The 21,914-nt window shown below is 46.3% G+C and overlaps 1 protein-coding gene across 1 annotated transcript in view; it reads left to right on the top strand.

The window, feature by feature from the left end:
- The window catches only part of SMARCA5 (SWI/SNF related, matrix associated, actin dependent regulator of chromatin, subfamily a, member 5), a 234,468-nt gene that overhangs the window by 164,065 nt on the left and 48,489 nt on the right, over positions 1-21,914 (top strand). The window contains exons 16-17 of the mRNA XM_030192240.1: positions 5,040-5,153; positions 13,937-14,059. Coding sequence (XP_030048100.1) covers positions 5,040-5,153; positions 13,937-14,059 — 237 coding nt within the window. The remainder of the gene's footprint in view (positions 1-5,039; positions 5,154-13,936; positions 14,060-21,914) is intronic.

Below are 21,914 nucleotides of genomic sequence, written 5' to 3'. Positions count from 1 at the left end.
GGCTGTGCCGGCGTCGGGGGTGCTTGCGCCCCCGGCGCCGATGACTGTGGCGCCGGCGAGCTCTAGCCCGGCGCCGGGGCTGTCGACACCGCCGCCGCTTGCGGTGCCGGTCTCGACCGCCACGCAGGTGGAGTCCCCGTCGACGTCGATGGAGGGAGCTCCGTCCCCGCCGGCGCGGGAGTCCACCGCTCGACGACACCGAGACCTCGGTGCCTCGACGTCGAGCCGGGCCCGGTACCGGACTCAGCTACATGAGCTAATGTCCGATACCGAGGATGAGGACTCGTGGGGGGAAGAGGAAGACCCGAGATATTTCTCCTCAGAGGAGTCTACGGGCCTTCCCTCGGACCCCACGCCGTCACCGGAGAGGAAGCTCTCACCTCCTGAGAGTCTCTCCTTTGCCTCCTTTGTGCGGGATATGTCTATAAGCATTCCCTTTCCCGTGGTCTCTGTGGAAGAGCCGAGGGCCGAGATGCTCGAGGTCCTCGACTATCCATCACCACCTAGAGAGTCCTCCACGGTACCGCTGCACAATGTCCTGAAGGAGACGCTGCTTCGGAACTGGGTGCGACCACTAACTAACCCCACCATTCCCAAGAAAGCAGAGTCCCAGTACAGGATCCACTCTGACCCAGAGCTCATGCGGCCCCAGTTGCCCCATGACTCAGCGGTCGTGGATTCTGCTCTCAAGAGGGCACGGAGTTCGAGGGATACCGCCTCGGCGCCCCCGGGGCGGGAGTCTCGCACTCTGGACTCATTTGGGAGGAAGGCCTACCAATCCTCCATGCTCGTGACCCGCATCCAATCTTACCTGCTCTATATGAGCATCCACATGCGGACCAATGTGCAACAGCTGGCGGACCTGGTCGATAAGCTCCCGCCGGAGCAGTCCAGGCCATATCAGGAGGTGGTCAGGCAGCTGAAGGCGTGCAGAAAGTTCCTGTCCAGGGGGATTTTTGACACCTGTGACGTGGCATCTCGTGCTGCGGCCCAAGGTATAGTGATGCGCAGGCTCTCATGGCTGCGTGCCTCTGACCTGGACAACCGCACCCAGCAGAGACTGGCTGACGTCCCTTGCCGGGGGGATAATATTTTTGGCGAGAAGGTCGAGCAGATGGTTGACCAACTGCATCAGCGGGAAACCGCTCTCGACAAGCTCTCCCACCGGGCGCCTTCAGCACCCGCCCCCGCGGGCGGGCGTTTTTCCCGGGCTCGGCAGGCTGCACCCTATTCTTTTGCGAAGCGTAGGTACAACCAGCCGGCCCGAAGGCCTCGTCAGGCACAGGGACAGCCCCAGCGCGCTCGTTCCCGTCAACAGCGTGCGCCTAAGCAGCCCCCTGCGCCTCCACAGCAAAAGCCGGGGACGGGCTTTTGACTGGATCCACGGGAACATAGCCGCCCTACAAGTGTCCGTACCGGACGACCTGCCGGTCGGAGGGAGGTTAAAATTCTTTCACCAAAGGTGGCCTCTCATAACCTCCGACCAGTGGGTTCTCCAAATAGTGCGGTGCGGATACGCCCTGAATTTGACCTCCCTGCCTCCAAATTGTCCTCCGGGAGCTCAGTCTTTCAGCTCCCATCACAAGCTGGTACTTGCAGAGGAACTCTCCGCCCTTCTCAGCGCCAATGCGGTCGAGCCCGTACCACCCGGGCAGGAAGGGCAGGGATTCTATTCCAGGTACTTCCTTGTGGAAAAGAAAACAGGGGGGATGCGTCCCATCCTAGACCTGAGAGGCCTGAACAAATTCCTGGTCAAAGAAAAGTTCAGGATGCTTTCCTTGGGCACCCTTCTGCCAATGATTCAGAAAAACGATTGGCTATGTTCCCTGGATTTAAAGGACGCATACACTCACATCCCGATACTGCCAGCTCACAGACAGTATCTCAGATTCCGCCTGGGCGCACGGCACTTTCAGTATTGTGTGCTGCCCTTTGGGCTCGCCTCTGCCCCACGAGTGTTTACAAAGTGCCTCGTGGTGGTAGCGGCCTACCTACGCAAGCTGGGAGTGCACGTGTTCCCATCTCGACGATTGGCTGGTCAAGAACACCTCGAAGGCAGGAGCCCTCCGGTCCATGCAGTGCACTATTCAACTTCTGGAGCTGCTGGGGTTTGTGATAAATTACCCAAAGTCCCATCTCCAGCCAACTCAGTCTCTGGAATTCATAGGAGCGCTGCTGAATTCCCAGACGGTTCAGGCCTACCTTCCCGAAGCGAGGGCCACCAATCTCTTGGCCCTGGCTTCGCAGACCAGAGCGTCTCAGCAGATCACAGCTCGGCAGATGTTGAGACTTCTGGGTCATATGGCCTCCACAGTTCATGTGACTCCCATGGCTCGTCTTCACATGAGATCTGCTCAATGGACCCTAGCTTCCCAGTGGTTCCAAGCCACCGGGAATCTAGAGGATGTCATCCGCCTCTCCACCAGTTGCCGCACTTCACTGCTCTGGTGGACCATACGGACCAATTTGACCCTGGGACGTCCATTCCAAATTCCGCAGCCCACGAAAGTGCTGACGACGGATGCATCCCGCCTGGGGTGGGGAGCCCATGTCGATGGGCTTCACACCCAGGGTCTGTGGTCCCTCCAGGAAAAGGATCTGCAGATCAACCTCCTGGAGCTCCGAGCGATCTGGAACGCACTGAAGGCTTTCAGAGATCGGCTGTCCTGCCAAATTATCCAAATTCGGACAGACAATCAGGTTGCAATGTATTACGTCAACAAGCAGGGGGGCACCGGATCTCGCCCCCTGTGTCAGGAAGCCGTCGGTATGTGGCGTTGGGCGTGTCGCTTCGGCATGCTTCTCCAAGCCACGTACCTGGCAGGCGTAAACAACAGTCTGGCCGACAGACTGAGCAGAGTCATGCAACCGCACGAGTGGTCGCTCCATTCCAGAGTGGTACGCAAGATCTTCCGAGAGTGGGGCACCCCCTCGGTGGATCTTTTCGCCTCTCAGACCAACCACAAGCTGCCTCTGTTCTGTTCCAGGCTTCAGACACACGGCAGGCTAGCGTCAGATGCCTTTCTCCTTCATTGGGGGACCGGCCTCCTGTATGCTTATCCTCCCATACCTTTGGTGGGGAAGACCTTACTGAAGCTCAAGCAAGACCGCGGCACCATGATTCTGATAGCGCCCTTTTGGCCCCGTCAGATCTGGTTACCTCTTCTTCTGGAGTTGTCCTCCGAAGAACCGTGGAGATTGGAGTGTTTTCCGACTCTCATTTCGCAGAACGACGGAGCGTTGCTGCACCCCAACCTTCAATCCCTAGCTCTCACGGCCTGGATGTTGAGGGCGTAGACTTCGCTGCGTTGGGTCTGTCTGAGGGTGTCTCCCGGGTCTTGCTTGCCTCTAGGAAGGATTCCACTAAAAAGAGTTACTTTTTCAAGTGGAGGAGGTTTGTCGTTTGGTGTGAGAGCAAGGCCCTAGAACCTCGTTCTTGCCCTGCACAGAACCTGCTTGAATACCTTCTGCACTTATCAGAGTCTGGCCTCAAGACCAACTCAGTAAGGAATCACCTTAGTGCGATTAGTGCTTACCATTATCGTGTGGAAGGTAAAGCCATCTCTGGAGAGCCTTTAGTCGTTCGATTCATGAGAGGTTTGCTTTTGTCAAAGCCCCCTATCAAGCCTCCTACTGTGTCATGGGATCTCAACGTCGTCCTCACCCAGCTGATGAAACCTCCTTTTGAGCCACTGAATACCTGCCATCTGAAGTACTTGACCTGGAAGGTCATTTTCTTGGTGGCAGTTACTTCAGCTCGTAGGGTCAGTGAGCTTCAAGCCCTGGTAGCTCATGCTCCATATACCAAATTTCATCACAACAGAGTAGTGCTCCGCACCCACCCAAAGTTCCTGCCGAAGGTGGTGTCGGAGTTCCATCTTAACCAGTCAATTGTCTTGCCAACATTCTTCCCCAGGCCGCATACCCGCCCTGCTGAACGTCAGTTGCACACATTGGACTGCAAGAGAGCATTGGCCTTCTACTTGGAGCGGACACAGCCCAACAGACAGTCCGCCCAATTGTTTATTTCTTTCGACCCTAACAGGCTAGGGGTCGCTGTCGGGAAACGCACCATCTCCAATTGGCTAGCAGACTGCATTTCCTTCACTTACGCCCAGGCTGGGCTGACTCTTGAGGGTCATGTCACGGCTCATAGTGTCAGAGCCATGGCAGCGTCGGTGGCCCACTTGAAGTCAGCCACTATTGAAGAGATCTGCAAGGCTGCGACGTGGTCATCTGTCCACACATTCACATCTCATTACTGCCTCCAGCAGGATACCCGACGCGACAGTCGGTTCGGGCAGTCGGTGCTGCAGAATCTGTTTGGGGTGTAAATCCAACTCCACCCTCCAGGACCCGAATTTATTCTGGTCAGGCTGCACTCTCAGTTAGTTGTTCTTCGTAGGTCAATTTCTGTTATACCCTCGCCGTTGCGAGGTTCCATTGACCTGGGTTCTTGTTTTGAGTGAGCCTGAGAGCTAGGGATACCCCAGTCGTGAGAACAAGCAGCCTGCTTGTCCTCGGAGAAAGGGTATGATACATACCTGTAGCAGTTGTTCTCCGAGGACAGCAGGCTGATTGTTCTCACCTACCCTCCCTCCTCCCCTTTGGAGTTGTGTGTTTCATCTTTTGCTAGTCATTCAACTGGCGGGAGCGGTCGCGCACGGGCGGGAAGACGGCCGCGCATGCGCGGTGGGCGTGTCCTGCGTGCCGACCGTCCCGCGAAGCTTCTTCCGGTTGGTGGGGGCTGCCGCGGACGTCAACCCAGTCGTGAGAACAATCAGCCTGCTGTCCTCGGAGAACAACTGCTACAGGTATGTATCATACCCTATAAATGCATGCACTAATGGATGCACAGTGTTTTGTGAAGGCACACAGTACTTCAGCAGTAGCTATATGCTGAGATGAGCTTCCATATTTCTACTTGCAAAATCATTTTGATTTCAACTACATGAATATTTACTCAGTGTACAGTCGTTAAATAATGTTACCGTGGCCAAATGACAGTAAACATAACATTTTAAACTTTTTTTGTCCAGGCACCTCGTCCTCCAAAACAGCCAAATGTTCAGGATTTCCAGTTTTTTCCTCCACGTTTATTTGAGCTACTTGAGAAAGAAATTCTGTATTACAGAAAAACTATTGGGTACAAGGTAAGAAAGCAAAGCTGCTTATAGATATCATCTTGAATCGTTAAACACAGGACAGCATTTCAAAGTTTTGCTTTTGTTATTTATTAGGATTTATTCACCACCTTTTTGAAGGAATTCACTCAAGGTGGTGTACAGTAAGAATAAATCACACAAACAGTAGACAATTACAGCAGTAAAAATATTCAAATAATTCAAAGTACGGCATAATATACTACTTACAATGTCAAGGCTTACTTTGTATTGCAAAAGGTATAATTATGAACAGAGTAAGAGGTTTGTTCTAATTTAACATATTATTGTGTAAGAAAAAAGGTAGATAGGTCTGTAGAATGATTTACATAACACACAATAAAAAACAATAAAATGTAATGACCAATAATGATAATATGACTAATATAATCAGTTCAGAGGGATCAGTAAGTGGTTGGTTTAGATATAGAATGAATCAAGTCATTAAGGAGGATTCTTATTGTAAGTCTCTTCGAACAAGTGCGTTTTCAATAATTTCCTGAAGGCTGTCAAGTCACGTGTTGTTTTTATAGCATTCGGTAGTTTATTCCATGCTTTTGTGCAGAGGTATGTGAAGGTAGATGCGTGTAATGATTTGTATTTGAGTCCTCTACAATTAGGGTAGTGGAGGTTTAGGAAGGTACGTGATGAACTTTTGATGTTTCGTGCCGGTAAGTCAGTTAGGTCTGACATGTATGATGGAGCTTCTCCGTGGATGATTTTATGGATTAAAGTGCAAATCTTGAAAGCAATTCGATCTTTTAGTGGAAGCCAATGCAATTTTTCTCTGAGGGGTTTGGCGCTGTCATATTTCGCCTTTCCGAATATAAGTCTAGCTGCAGTATTTTGTGCAGTCTGGAGTTTCTTAATGGTTTTTTAATTGACAGTGTAGGGTATAAGCAAAGATGGAATATATAAATAGGTAAGACAGTAAGAAGAGTTAGAAAGTAAGGTGATTAAAGAAAGTTTCACATCAGATCAGAGATGGTTTAATATTATCTCAACTAGGGTAGGAGTGGATAAACATGTCCTACTGCAATATGTGCAGCCCGTATCACTCGTGTGTGTGAGTGAGACTAACAAGTTAGTTACTTTTTCCATTAAAGGCCTGGTTGAAGTTAAATCACATTGAACACCTCTGTACCCTTATCTCACTCTCATCAGATACATTGTGGGCTTCAAGTAGTTTTCTGTCTATAGACAGATGGCCTTGCAGCAACTGTCTGCTGCTGAGGTCAGAATGCAGTTACCTTTGAATTTCTTCTAGTGCTGCTCTATGGCCGGCTACTGGGTATAACTGAATTAGATACTAAGATAAGTCTTTTCCTTGCTATTTGTGTCTTATTTTAGTAACACACTTGATTAGTCTGAAAAACATGGAGCTTGGTTCAGTAAACATAGATCTTAACCACAGTGTTACTGAACTGATTTCTATTATAGTAACACTAGTAAAGAAAAAAAGGCCCGTTTCTGGAGCAAATGAAACGGGCGCTAGGAAGGTTTTCCTCCCCCACCTCTTCGTCGTTGTGAAGGCACTGACGCCATTGCTCCGCACCTCGTCAACGCATGCCACCTTCATCTCCTGAGTCCTTGTTCGTTGTGAAGCCACTGACGCCATTGCTCTGCCCTCAATGTCATAACGTTTGACGCGAGGGCGGGGCCCAGAGACAGTGATTTCGGTGGCTTCACCACCACGAACCCTTCGAACCCGAAGGAAGTGACACTGACGTCAGTGTCCTCAGAACGTTGAGGGTGAGTTTTATTTATTTATTTATTTATTTTTTTTTTATCATTTTCATATTTTACAAGCATTTACTACTTGATAGGAAAAACCAGTTAGGAAATATTTCACACACACTTAACAATACAGAGAAAGGAAAATTTTTTCAACTTATATTAGACCACCAAAGGTGGGGGGGTTTATAACGGATATAAACTCAGGAGAGAGATTCATTCAACACAATATCTAGATGAAATAAAGCAATAGCAGATTATTTAAATCCCCTGATTATTAACAAAACCCAACATCAAGTCTTAAAGCAATACATATCGGCTTGGATTCAACAAGTTTATAATATTTTCTTCTGCGAAATGAAATATTTTAAATGTTCAGGAGAAAAAAAAGTATATTTGACCCCTAAATATTTAACGTTACATCTGCATGGATAATTCAAATTAAATGAGGCTCCCAAAGACAAAGTTTCAGAACGAAGTGCTAAGAAGTCCTTTCTCTTAAGTTGAGTTTGTTTAGTGACGTCTGGGAACACCCAGATTTTTCCCCCGTAAAATGGGGTTTGTATATTCTTCAAAGCCATCTTCCTAACAGATTCCAAATCTTGATGAAATATAAATGATACTAATAACGTTTGCCGCTCAGTTACGTCAGACAGAGAAGAATCCAGGAGTTCTGATACATTTAAATCTGGTTGCTCCACAGCTTTTAGATCCTTCTTTGTAGGAAGAAAATAAATTTTATTCACAGGAGGTATTTTTTCAGGGGTAAATTTTAGATTTTCGACTAAATATCTTTTAAAAGTCTCTAAAGGAGAATATATGGAAGTCCGTGGAAAATTCAAGAAGCGTAAATTTAGCCTCCTGTTATAATTCTCAAAATATTCCAACTTGTTATGTATCAGTAAATTATCTTGTATCAATTTAACTGAGGTTTCCTTTAGTTTGGAATTTTCACTTGTCAAGTTATTAATCTTTTCGGTTACCTCATTTTTCATAGAAGAAAAAGCATTAGTTAACTCCTGTACATTACCAACTAAAGATTCTATCTTGCTAGTTGAAGCCGTCACCGTCTGTAGGGTCTCCCATATTGCTTCAAGAGTCACCGCAGTCGAAGAGACCTGAGTTCCCTCAGGGCTCTGTATCATCTTGATGTTCTTATCCTTAACTGCTGTCAAGGCCTCAGTAGTGGCATCAGAGTACGGACCCAGCAGTAGCTCTCCTCTTCCGACGTCGCGGTTTGGGGTTACTCCTCTCTTTTCAGTCACCACTGGTTGCGGTGGAGGTTGGTGTGCCGGGGGGGACAAGGAAACGTCCTGCTCCTGGAGCTCTGCCTCTCCTTGGGCTACTAGCTCAGCGGAACCACCCGGCGTCGAAACAGGGGCTCTCGCGAGAAAACCCTTGATAGTTGGCTGCGATGGTGTCGAAGTTAGAACCTGCGGGGCTCCGGTTCTCACTACCGCCTTCCTCTTGGTATGTGGCAATGCAAGAAATATAAAAAGTTTAGTTGAGTAAGAAATTCAACCTTGAGGAATCGGTTTATCGCTGCTCTATCAAAAGGGTTACCCGCGACGCGTTGTTGCTGCCGCCATCTTGCTCCGCCCCCCCCCCCCCCCCCCCCCGAGGGTGAGTTTTATTATATAGGATGGTTGACAGCAGATAAAGACCAGTTGGTCTGTCCAGTCTGTGTAGTTATTCCAAGCCATACTCCTAAAGAATATATCTTGTCTGCCAGCCATGGAAGTTTGAGTGCTCATACGATATCTTTCCAAGTCCGCTGTTGTTGTCTTCATGGATTCTGTACTATGCTGGATAGATGAGTATACAAGTTATCCTACTTCATCTAGTACTAAGTAGCTTCTTTTCCATGTTTTACCCATGACATTTTGTAATGATTTAATCCTCTGCTACCACTGCCTGGGTCCTCAGTCCTGTTGGACAGTCCCTGCCCACTACGAATCGGCATAAACCTGATTGATTTCTGGGGAGCTGTAGCTTGCTGGTTCCAACCAGACTACCTTGTAGAGCATGGTGTCACTAGGTCATGCTGGAGACTGGCGATCTTCAGTATTAAGTGAACTGACAGAAATCCTCCAGCCATTTCTGCAAATAAACAACTAACACCATATACCAGGAGGTTGTGCATGATAAACTGCACTATTTACATATATGTACTGGCCTTGCACAACAGCAGGTACTGATACCATGATAAGGTTAGGCTGCTCTGTCTCTATGGTCTGGACCAGTCATAAAGTGCCAGCACGGCACTGCACCTAACTTCACCTGTCTACAGCCAAGTGACAGGCAAAAGATATTTATTTATCGCATTTTTACCCCACTTTTTTCCACAGAATGTGGGCTCCAAGTGGCTTACAATAGACTGAAAAGGCTAGCGTCCAACCAGTGGTTATACAAATACAATATTTAAATAGACAAATAACTAAAATAGAGAAAGAAAGAGTAGAAACGAAGGAGACTAAAATGGTCAATGTAAAGCTGCTAAAGAGCAATGGATTTCATGTGAGAGCCAAGACTGAGCTCCAAAGGATGAGAAGGTGTTGACTCGTTGCGACAAAACACGGTAGATAATCTGTACTCTACATCCGTCCACTCCACCCTCCAAGACAGGTTGCGATCGACTCCTGTCTCCAAATCTCCGACAGGAACAGCTGACTGGAAACGGATCCCATCGAACCGGACAGTTAATGCAGACAACAGCCCACTGCGGGGACCGGCAGTCCAGAAGAAAGTGAGACCAGCACAATGTGCAGCATTCTTCAAGAAAGCTCCCCAACGCAAAGCAGCTGTCAATGCTCAGCAGCCGGGACAGCAATGTAGGAGACAACCCCGGTCCGGAGATAAAGCCGAGCAGCAAGTGGCTCGGGCGGAGCTCGCAGGAAGAAGGCCCACAGTGCAGAGACGCCATCGGCCCGGAGAAAGGCTGGAGGAAAAAACTGCTTATTGACACAATTTCATAGCATCCTTTTAGACTAGTGCTGTCCAATTCACGATGTGAGTCGATTCATTTTGGGTGAATAGATTTTTTTCACAAAAAAATTGGGAGTCCCGATTTGGGATTTACCCACCTCCCTCCCACTGTCACCCAAGCCATTTCCGCTGCTGCTTTCCTCCCTCCCATGGTCACCCAAGCAGCTGCTGCTTCCCTCTTTCCCTCTGTCATCCAAGCCGCTGCTGCTGCTTCCCTCTGCAGCAGCAGCGACAAGAAGATAAACTTACTCACCACAGGGCCGGTCTCTCTATTGGCGCAGGCTGCCGGCTCTGCCCCGAAACAGGGACTGGCAGCCATGCCAAGCTGCCAATGCAAGGAGGTTTGATTGAGAACTTGCACCAATGGAGAGTCCCATTTAGGTTAGTCTCCCTTTCCCTGTTGCTTATATTTATGCCGGCGTGTGCAGTATATGGATGTACACAGAGGATGTATTGGTTTAATTGGTAAGAGTAGTAATTTAGTTCTAAATTTTAAATCATTGTGACATTTGGAAGGGCTGGTTATAGGGGATTCCCTGCATTAGTGCAGAGATGTTTTCACCTACTAAAGGGCCACTGAAACATACATCGTGTTATGAGAATCAGGTGCTTAACAATCAGTCTCGGCAGGTCACAGCTTGGCAGATGTTGAGATTGTTGGACCACATGGCTTCCACAGTGTATGTTACACCCATGACACATCTTTACATGAGATATCTCAATGGACCCTGGTTTCTCGGTAGTATCAAGCCATGGGGAGCCTGGAAGATGTCATCCAAATGTCACCTGAGCTTGTAAGCTCCCTTCAGTGGTGGACCATTTGATCCAATTTGACTCTGGGACTTCCATTCCAAATTCCTTATCCACAAAAAGTGCTGACAACAGATGCATCTCTCCTGGGATGGGGGCTCATGTAGATGGGCTTCACACTCAAGGTATTTGGTCCCTCCAAGAAATGAATCTTCAGCTTAATCTCCTGGAGCTCCAGGCGATCTGGAACACTCTAAAGGAGTAGCCTAGTAAGTGGAGGAGTAGCCTAGTGGTTAGTGCAGTGGACTTTGATCCTGGGGAACTGAGTTCAATTCCCACTGCAGCTCCTTGTGACTCTGGGCAAGTCACTTAACCCTCCATTGCCCCTGGTACAAAATAAGTACCTGAATATATGTAAACTGCTTTGAATGTAGTTGCAAAAGCCTCAGAAAGGCGGTATATCAAGTCCCATTTCCCTTTCCCTTTCAGAGATCAGCTGTCTCATCAAATTGCACTCATTCAAACAGACAATCATGTTGCAATGTATTATACTAACAAGCAGGGGGGCACCGGCTCCCGCCCTGTGTGAGGAGGCCTTCTGGTGCCAACATGGCATGTTCCTTCGAGACACTTATCTGGTGTTGAAAAACAATTCCCTGGCTGACAGACTGAGCAGGATAATGCAACCACACAAGTGATCTCTCAATATCGACATAGCCCCACAAGATCTTCCGAGCATGGGGCACCCCCTCAGTGGATCTTTTTTGCCACTCAGATCAACCACAAGGTCCCTCAGTTCTGTTCCAGGCTTCAGGCCTACGACAGACTAGTGTCAGATGCCTTCCTCTTCAGTTGAGGGACAGATCTTCTGTATGCGTATCCTCCCATACCTCTAGTAGGAAACACTTTGTTAAAACTCGAGCAAGACCGCAGAACCATGATTCTGATCGCACCATACTGGCCACGGCAGATATGGTTCTATCTTCTTCTGGAGTTATCCTCCAAAGAACCGTGGAGCTTGGAGTGTTTTCCGACTCTCATCACACAGAACAAGGGGTCTCTTGTACATCCCGATCTCCAGTCTCTGGCTCTCACAACTTGGATGTTAAGAGCCTAGAATTTGCTTCCTTGGGTCTTTCGGAGGTTGTCTTCCTCCACTAAGAGGTGCTATTCTTTCAAATAGAGGAGGTTTGCCGTCTGGTGTGAGAGCAAGGCCCTAGATCCCCATGCTTTGCCCTACACAGGCCCTGCTTGAATATCTTCTACACCTCTCAGAGTCTGGTCTAAAGACTTAGTGCAAGTAGTGCTTACCATCAACATGTAGAAGGTCAGCCCATCTCTGGACAGCCTGTAATTGTTCTCTTCATGAGAGGTTTGCTTTTGTCATAGCCCCTTGTCAAGCCTCCACCAGTGTCATGGTTGTTCTCACCTAACTGATGAAAGCTCCTTTTGAGCCACTGAATTCCTGCCATCTGAAGTACTTGATCTGGAAGGTCATTTTCTTAGTGGCTGTTACTTCAGCTTATAGAGTCAGTGATCTTCATCTTATACTAAGTTTTATCACAGCAGAGTAGTCCTCCACACTAATCCTAAGTTCCTGCCGAAAGTGGTGTCGAAGTTCCATCTGAACCAGTTGATTGTCTTGCCAACATTCTTTTCCCATCCTCATGCCCATCCTGGCGAAAGCAGCTTGCTCACCTTGGATTGCAAGAGAGCATTGGCCTACTACATGGAGCGGACTAGGCCCTACAGACAGTCTGCCTAGCTTTTTGTTTCTTTTGATCTCAACAAGATGGTGGTCGCCATAGGGAAATGCACAATTTCTAATGGCTGGCAGATTGCATTTCTTTCACTTATTCTCAGGCTGGGGTGACCCTAGAGGTCATGTCATGGCTCATAATGTTAGAGCCATGACTGTGTCGGTAACCCACTTGCGGTCAGCCTCCATTGAAGAAATTTGCAAGGATGTAACATGGTTTTCAGTCCATACATTCACATCCCATGACATGACAGTTCGGGCAGTCTGTTTTGCAGAATCTGTTTGGGGGTCTAGAATCCAACTTAGGCCCATTTTATTCTGTTCCAGGCTGCACTCTCACTCAGTTTGTATATAGTTTCAGGTTAATGTGAGTTATGTCTTCGCCGTTGTGAGGTCCAATTGTCCAATGTGTATTTGTAGTGAGCCTGGATGCTAGGTATTCTCCACTTGTGAGAATAAATAGGCATGCTTGTTCTCATTGAAAGCAAAGGTACTTACCTGTAGCAGGTGCTCTCTGAGGACTGCAGGCCTTACATTCTCACAAACCCGCCCACCTCCACTTGATGTTGTCTCCTATTTACATTTTTATTTTTGCTTTAGTATCTAACTGTGGGAACCGCACCCTTGCAGCGGGGAGGAATACACTTGCGTATGTGTGGTGGAGCGTGTCTTGTGCTCCACAAAGCTCTGTTTTGGGCTTGTTATAAGTGCTGGACCGGGCAACACAGCGCTGCGTTACCTGCTTGTGAGAATATAAGGCCTGCTGTCCTCAGAGAACACCTTCTACTGGCAAGTTCCTTTGCTTTATCTGTTCTTTAGGTTAGTGGCAGCTGCTGATTTTGACTGCACCTGTTGGACTTTTTTGGTGTTTTGGAAGCATAAAATCAAACCAAACAATTGCTTTGACACAGGATACTGAAGAGATGGAGACAACACCAAAACCCTTATAAGGAGAGTGAAATCAACTTTGTGCTTTCTCCATCTGTTGGCAGGAGGTCATAAAGGTTATAAGACAATTTTTTGGACTGGTCTAACCAGATCTAAAGGAAAGGAGATTAACAGAATTTTTTGTTTGTTTTAAACTAACATCTTTTTCAGTAGTAGCTCAGGGTGAGTTGCATTCAAGTACAGTACTTATTTCCCTATCCCTGGAGGGCTTACAGTCTATTCTTATACCTGAGGCAGCAGAAGGCTAAGTGACTTGCTCAAGATCACAAGAAGCACCAATGACATTTGAATCCTGGTTTCTCTGGTTCTCAGTCCACTGTTCTAACCATTAGCTCTTCACTCCAACATGCAAGTTTGTCGCCTTTGTTTTCTCTTCTGATATAGAAATTTAAAGAAATGCAGAGTGACCTGCAACCTTTTTAAAGGATAACTAACAATAATTCTAATACTCTGCTGTGCCTTGTTGATTAGAAAGTGAATACCCACTAATTTTTGCTTAACTGCAGCTTCATTAATGTGGAAATCATATAACACACTGTATTGCACTTTTCTTAATTTGTAAGCTAAAAAAAAAATATATATATATATTGGCCTTCAGGTACCCCGGAATCCAGAGCTGCCTAATTCAGCTCAAGCACAAAAGGAAGAGCAGCTGAAAATTGATGAAGCTGAGCCCCTCAATGATGAAGAACTAGAAGAGAAAGAGAAACTACTTACACAGGTAACTGTTAATTTGGACCACTTGCCTATGGAGGCCCAAGTAGCCAAGAAAAAAATGAGACATGGGCATTTCGAGGCGTTGTATTGTCATGCTGTAATATGGCTTCTTGATACAAGTCATCCACCTTTAAGGTTAAACTGACAAAACACAAAAGATAACTGGAAGATGTAAGGATCATATAGTATAGGTTATCCAGTTTTGCCCATCCATTCCAAATGATCAGCATTTATTTTAAAAAAATTATATTCTGTATTATCTAGATACTAGTAAAATAGGCCCGTTTCTGACACAAATGAAACGGGCGCTAGCAAGGTTTTTCTCCAAGTGTGTATGTTTGAGAGAGTGTGTGTGAGAGTGACTGTGTGTGAGAGAGAGAGAGTGAATGTGCGAGTGTGTGTGACAGAGAGAGTGAGACTGCTGGGTGAGAGCGTGTCTCCTCTGTCCCCTGCCCCACCCCTCCAGCCACCTAGCGATTCTCCTCCCTCCCCTGCCCCCCCCCCCCCCCAGCCACCCAGCGATTCTCCTCTCTCCCCTGCCCCCCTCCAGCCACCCAGCGATTCGCCTCTCTCCCCTGCCCCCCCCTCCAGCCACCTAGCGATTCGCCTCCTCTGCCCCCCCTCCAGCCACCCAGCGATTCTCGTCTCTCTCCTGCCCCCCCTCCAGCCACCCAGCGATTCTCGTCTGTCCCCTACCCCCCCTCTTTAGCCACCCAGTGATTCTCCTCTCTCCCCTGCCCCCTCCTCCAGCCACCCAGCAATTCTCGTCTCTCCCCTGCCCCCTCCTCCAGCCACCCAGCAATTCTCGTCTCTCCCCTGCCCCCTCCTCCAGCCACCCAGCAATTCTCCTTTCTCCCCTGCCCCCTCCTCCAGCCACCCAGCAATTCTCGTCTCTACCCTGCCCCCCCCCTCCAGCCACCCAGTGATTGTCCTATCTCCCTTACCCCCCCAGCCACCCAGCGATTGTCCTCGCTCCCCTGTTTACCTCCGTCAAAGCGGCCGCATCTTTGAAAGCCCTGCCCGTCTGTAGCCTTCCCTTCAACTTCGTTCCCTCAGAGTCCCGCCTGCTGACGTCATTTCCTCTTTCCGCGAGGGCAGGGCACTCCCCCCCCTCACACACACACATACACACTCGCTCTGGCATCTCATTCTCCCTCTCCTTCCCCTGGATGGGCTCTTGGTTCCAGATAAATATACATAAATTTAAAATCAACTAAGAATATACTGCAGCTTACATGATAAAATTACATGGTGCATCTGTTAGACTAACTTAAGTTTGATTAATAAGTCTTCAATAATTTTATGAATGAAAGCAAAGATGTCAATTTTCTTTAATTGTAATGGAATTGAATTTATCATTTCTAATCTGCCCTTATCCAGGACCGAGCACAAAAGCGCATATAGTAAAACAAATTGACAAACCTTAAAGTCAAATTACAAAATAAATTCTAACTTAGAGTTCCAGCACAAAGACCAGCCATTAATCTGCACCACTCTTTCAGGCGGAGTTATTAGAAATTTGGTATAATAAAAATTGTTTCAGATGCATCTTTAATGTAGACAAGCAGGTTTCATGTTTGAGCCGCAATGGAAGATCATTCCATTGCTTTGGTCCTGCTGAGAAAAAAAAAAAGCCCAATCTTCTTGCATGCGAACCTGGTGGAAAGAGGGGACATGTAACAAACATTTATCCTGAGATCTCAATGTCCACATTGGTCAGTAAATCTTTAGACTAGAAGCATAGATAATGGAGGATCATTACTTAATGTTTGAACTGGATATGCCAGGATACTGGCAACCAGTGAAGTTCTTGTAACGGGAGTTGTATGACAAAACCGAGAAGCACCCACGATTGTCTGCCAGATGCATTTTGAGCTACTTGAAGCACTCATATTGAGACCTGAGGCAACCCACAATATAATCCAATACATTTTTAAAAAAGTATATATTAATTTAATATACTGTTCTAAATAAGCATATCTCAAAGTGATTTACAATACATCATTATTAGGATACAGGAAAAGAACACCTTTGTTTCATAGGAAGGAAGATTTAAACTAAAGGCTGTCACACCAGAGGTAGGCAACAAAGACATTCATACAACACACAACTAAGACCAAGTCTTGAGCAGCAACGATTTCAGCCAGTCAGACAGAGACAATAGTTAGGATCACAGTATTAACTAATCCCTGTTTTGGAAAGTCAAATAATTTGTGTTTTTGATATATTTAATGATAAACAATTAGCTGTTATCCATGTATATATTGTGCATATATAAGGTTCCACAAAACTAAAAGTTTCTTTAGTTGAATCGTGCACCAGTACAATAAATTGAAGGTCATCAGCATAAAATCAAAAACTTAATTCTAGCCAGCAATTTACATATCAGATAAAAATAGATTAAATAACAATGCTGAAAGGTCCAGTCCCTGAGGAACACCTGATTTAATTGATAACCATTCTGATTTAGATTATTTTGTCATCACTTGAAATTGTCAGTTAGTTAAAGAATTAAACCAAGTAAATACGTGTCCACCAATTCCGTATGACTGTAAACATTTAACCAAAATTGAATGGTTAACTGTATCAAAGGCAGAGGTTACATTCAATAAAACCAACAGATTCCTTTCCCCCTTTTGAATCCTAAATTAATTACATCTAGCAATATCAGTGAAGTTTCAGTGTTGTGTTTTGGGTCTAAACAATCCCTTCCTCTCAGTCAGAGATCTTCAGTGCTTGTTCATTCTTAATTCTGATACCACCACCTCCACTTGTTCCATACATCCACTGTTTTTTTTTTTGTTTGTTTGTTTCTTAAGACACCTTTTCTTAGAAGTAATTCTGACTCTACCCTATTTACTCTTTTCTTATGACCCAGAGCCTCCTTTTCATTAAAAGAGGCCTTCCTCTTTTCACTTCTGTCTTGGAGGTAATTAAATGTCTGTCTCACGTTTTCCCTTTCCCTCCTTCAAGGATAAGCAAGATATAATATTTACACTGATGGGTAACATTCCACTGAGCCTGGCTCGGTAAGTGCTTCCCAGAATTCTTTCTAGAAGTATTTGGAAGTGGATTGCCGCACATGTGCGTGTTTTCCCATCCACAATAGTTACACAAGGCCAGCTCAGTCCTTTTATTCTGTGGAGCAATGTGGACATTTTATATTTCGTTCCCCAAAGCTCATGGCAAGATGGTTCTTGATTGCAGCTTGCGGTGGTGGTGTGACTTGCCTACATAGTGTATGTTTCTCACGCAGGGCCAATGTCACTACTCTCCTCCTTTTTATTTTCATTTGTCATATTTTTCATCTTGTTTTGCTGTCCATGGTCTACTAGACCACCTTAGGCCATTGGGCACCTGGTCGGGGAATTTTGATGTACTATCGAGCCATGATTTTACTTCGGCTATTTTTCCTACCATGTCCCACAAAACTCCTAGTAGTTTAAAAAAGTGCAACAGGACCAACATAACTGCTGTCTGCAGTACCTGGGCCCCAATCTTATTTTCTCCTCTTGTAAACTCTGTTCACAGACACCAAGAAAGGGTATTAGAGATTGAGAGAAGCTATGTAAACAGATTTTTGGCATTGAGAATCTGGTCCATCAACTTAAGCATAGATAGTTCCTATTGTTCCGGGAGCTGCATCAGATACTGGAGACATGTTGACATAGAGATGGTATTTACCTTCTAAACACTGTAATCGGGCATCCTCCATGCCTCTCCTGATAGCAAGAAAGGATACATCTTCATAAACACAGAGGGACTCCAACATCAGCATTGATCCCTCTCAAAGTGTGGCATTGAGATTGCCTCAAATCATCCCCAGTGTGACGGCCATTAACCCTCTCAAGAACCAAATAGAGTGTGACGGCCTCCATCAAGCTAAGACCAGGTCACTTACACTCCGCTGATTTCAAAAGACGTGACCAACTCAGCTGAGTCTCAGCCTTCATCAGGAATGGTCGTAAAGGTGGAGGAGTAATTCTGTATGTGAGAAATGATATTGCAGCGACTGAAATGACAGGGACCTGGGGAAAGGAAGAAGCGATATGGATCACCTTAAAAAGAGATGATAGAATCTCTGTCCATGTGGGTGTTGTCTACAGACCTCCAACACAATTGGAGAAACTAGATAAAGATCTGATCGCGGATATTCAAAAGTTGGGGAAAGAAGAGAGAGGTGCTGTTGCTGGGAGATTTCAATCTGCTGGATGTAGATTGGAAGATTCCATCTGTGGAATCAGAAAGAAATAGAGAGATCATGGATGCTTTTCAAAGTGCTCTGCTCAGACAAATGGTGACGGAACCCACGAGGGAGGGAGCAACGCTGGATCTGGTGCTCACAAATGGTGATAGTGTGTCAAATGTCTGAGTGGGTGCCCACCTAGGCAGCAGTGACCATCAAACAGTCTGGTTTGATATGACAGCTGAAGTGGACGGCGGCCACTCAAAACTCAAGTCCTGGATTTCAAGCATGCTGACTTTAGTAAAATGGGGGAATACCTGAGGAAGGAGCTGATGGGCTGGGAGGACGTACGAGAAGTGGAAGGACAGTGGTCCAGGCTGAAAGAAGCTATAAATATGGCCACAAACCTTTATGTAAGGAGAGTAAATAAAAGCAAGAGAAAAAGGAAACCGATATGGCTCTCCAAGCAAGTGGCTGAGAAAATAAAAGCTAAAGAAATACAGAAAAACTCAAGAAGAGGAACACGGAGAGGAATACCGGATGAAACTGAAAGAAGCCAAGAGAGAGAGATGTCTGGCAAAAGCGGAAGAACAAATGGCTAGAAATGTAAGGAGGGGCGACAAAAATTTCTTCAGGTATATTAGTGAAAGGAGGCAGACTAAAAAGGGAATTGTGAGACTGAAAGATGCTGCGAACCGCTATGTAGATAATGATGAAGAAAAAGCAAATTTACTAAATAGATACCGTATTTTTCGGACTATAAGACGCACTTTTTTCCCCCAAAATTTGGGAGGAAAATGGGGGGTGCGTCTTATAGTCCGAAGGTAGCGATTTCCCTCCCTCCCGCCCTCCCCCCCGAGTTCGGGATCGCCCTCCCCCGGGCCCTGTCACCACTTCTCCCCTACTCACGCGATCTTCCCTGGTGGTCTAGTGACGTCGGGGCAGGAAAGAGCCCCCTCTTTCCTGCCCAGCGCGCTGCTCTCCGTTCTCCTGTATGCAGCCTGAAGGTCTCGGCGAGATTCAAAATGGCCGCCGAGACTTCAATTCTCGGCGGCCATTTTGAATCTCGCCGAGACCGTCAGGCAGCATACAGGAGGACGGAGAGCAGCGCGCTGGGCAGGAAAGAGGGGGCTCTTTCCTGCCCCGACGTCACTAGACCACCAGGGAAGATCGCGTGATGTGAGTAGGGGAGAAGTGGTGACAGGGCCGGGGGGAGGGCGATCCCGAACTCGGACAAGACGCACCGGAGCACCTAGGTTTTAGAGGAGGGAAAAAGGAAAAAAAAATTTTTTCCTATTTCCCTCCTCTAAAACCTAGGTGCGTCTTATAGTCCGAAAAATACGGTACTTTTGTTCTGTCTTCACAGAAGAAAATCCTGGAGAAGGACCGCGATTGACTGGCAAAAGTACATATGAGAATGGAGTGGATATAGCACCATTCACGGAAGAGCGTGTGTATGAACAACTTGAAAATCTAAAGGTGGACAAAGCCATGGGACTGGACGGGATCCACCCCAGGACATTGAGGGAGCTCAGAGAGGTTCTGGTGGGTCCTCTTAAAAATTTGTTTAATAAATCCTTGGAGACGGGAGAGGTTCCGTGGGATTGGAAAACAGCGGACGTGGTCCCTCTTCACAAAAGTGGTGATAGGGAAGAAGCTGGAAACTACAGGCCGGTAAGCCTCACTTCGGTTATTGGAAAAGTAATTGAAGCGATGCTGAAGGAAAGAATAGTGAATTTCCTGGAAGCCAATAAGTTACAAGATCAGAGACAGCATGGTTTTACCAAAGGTAAATCGTGCCAAACGAATCTCATTGAATTCTTTGGGTGATCGGAGAATTGAATCATGGACTTGCTATAGACGTAATCTACTTAGATTTCAGCAAAGCTTTTGACACGGTTCCCCACAGGAGGCTCTTGAATAAACTGAAGATAGGACCTGAAGTGGTGAACTGGTTGAGTGACAGGCACCAGAGGGTGGGTGGTTAATGGAATTCGCTTGGATGAGGGAAAGGTGAGTAGCGGAGTGCCTCAGGGATCGGTGCTGGGGCCGATTCTGTTCAATATATTTGTGAGTGACATTGCCGAAGGGTTAGAAGGTAAAGTTTGCCTTTTTGCGGATGATACTATTTATTTGTTGCATTTGTATCCCACAATATCCCACCTCTTTGCAGGCTCAATGTGGCTTTTACAATACATCATGAATAGTGGAAATGAGAAGAGAATAAACAATTGGTATTACTAAGATTTGTAACAGAGTGAACACCCGGGAGGGAGTGGAAAACATGAAAAAGGATCTGCAGAAGCTAGAAGAATGGTCTAAGGTTTGGCAATTAAAATTCAATGCGAAGAAATGCAAAGTGATGCACTTAAGGAGTAGAAATCCACGGGAGATGTATGTGTTAGGCAGTGAGAGTCTGATATGTACAGGCGGGGAGAGGAATCTTGGGGTGATAGTATCTGAGGATCTGAAGGCGACGAAACAGTGTGACAAGGCAGTGACCGTAGCTAGAAGGTTGTTAGGCTGTATAGAGAGAAGTGTGACCAGCAGAAGAAAGGAGGTGTTGATACCCTGTTTAAGTCATTGGTGAGGCCCCACCTGGAGTATTGTGTTCAGTTTTGGAGGCCGTACCTTGCTAAGTATGTAAAAAGAATTGAAGCGGTGCAAAGAAAAGCTACAAGAATGGTATGGGATTTGCGTTACAAGACGTATGAGGAGAGACTTGCTGACCTGAACATGTATACCCTGGAGGAAAGGAGAAACAGGGGTGATATGATACAGATGTTCAAATATTTGAAAGGTATTAATCCGCAAACGAACCTTTTCCGTAGATGGGAAGGCAGTAGAACTAGAGGACATGAAATGAGATTGAAGGGGGGCTGACTCAAGAAAAATGTCAGGAAGTATTTTTTCATGGAGAGAGTTGTGGATACTTGGAATGCCCTCCCGCGGGAGGTGGTGGAGATGAAAACGGTAATGGAATTCAAAAATGAGTGGGATAAACATAAAGGAATCCTTTTCAGAAGGAAGGGATCCTCAGAAGCTTAGCGGAGATTGGATGTCAGAGCTGATGGTGGAAGGCGGGGCTAGTGCGGGGCAGACTTCTACGGTCTGTGCCCTGAAAATGACAGATACAAATCAAGGTCAGGTATACACATAAAGTAGCACATATGAGTTTATCTTGTTGGGCAGACTGGATGGACCGTGCAGGTCTTTCTCTGCCGTCATCTACTATATTACTGTGTATATTCCTACTTGACAATTAGTTGATCAAGAGCACATCAGAGGAAGGCAAAAGAATGGATGTGCAGAGTCATTCAGGTGCTGGAATTAAAAGTAATAGTCTGGAAGTCTTTCTGATTTAACAGTAAGTTGAACAGAAGGCCTATTTATTAACTTTATTTCTACTGCAATCAAACTAATAGTAAATCACTGGAAAGATAGTAACAGTGTTGGATGTAAATATGTAGTGGAATTCACTCTTAAACCACTTATATGAGCTACTGATAGCAGAAAACAAGTAACAATCAATTCTGTTGCTGTCAAAGATGGGTTTGCTTGGAGGATTATATAGGCTGCTGAGAAGGATTCACCACTTCTTATATGCTCTTTTTCATATTACACTTGCAGTTTAATTGGTATTGATTGTATATATTGAAATTTAATGCGTGTC

Source organism: Microcaecilia unicolor, chromosome 2, assembly GCF_901765095.1.
Source record: "Microcaecilia unicolor chromosome 2, aMicUni1.1, whole genome shotgun sequence".
Lineage (NCBI taxonomy): Eukaryota > Metazoa > Chordata > Amphibia > Gymnophiona > Siphonopidae > Microcaecilia > Microcaecilia unicolor.
This window is presented reverse-complemented; position numbering and strand designations above follow the sequence as displayed.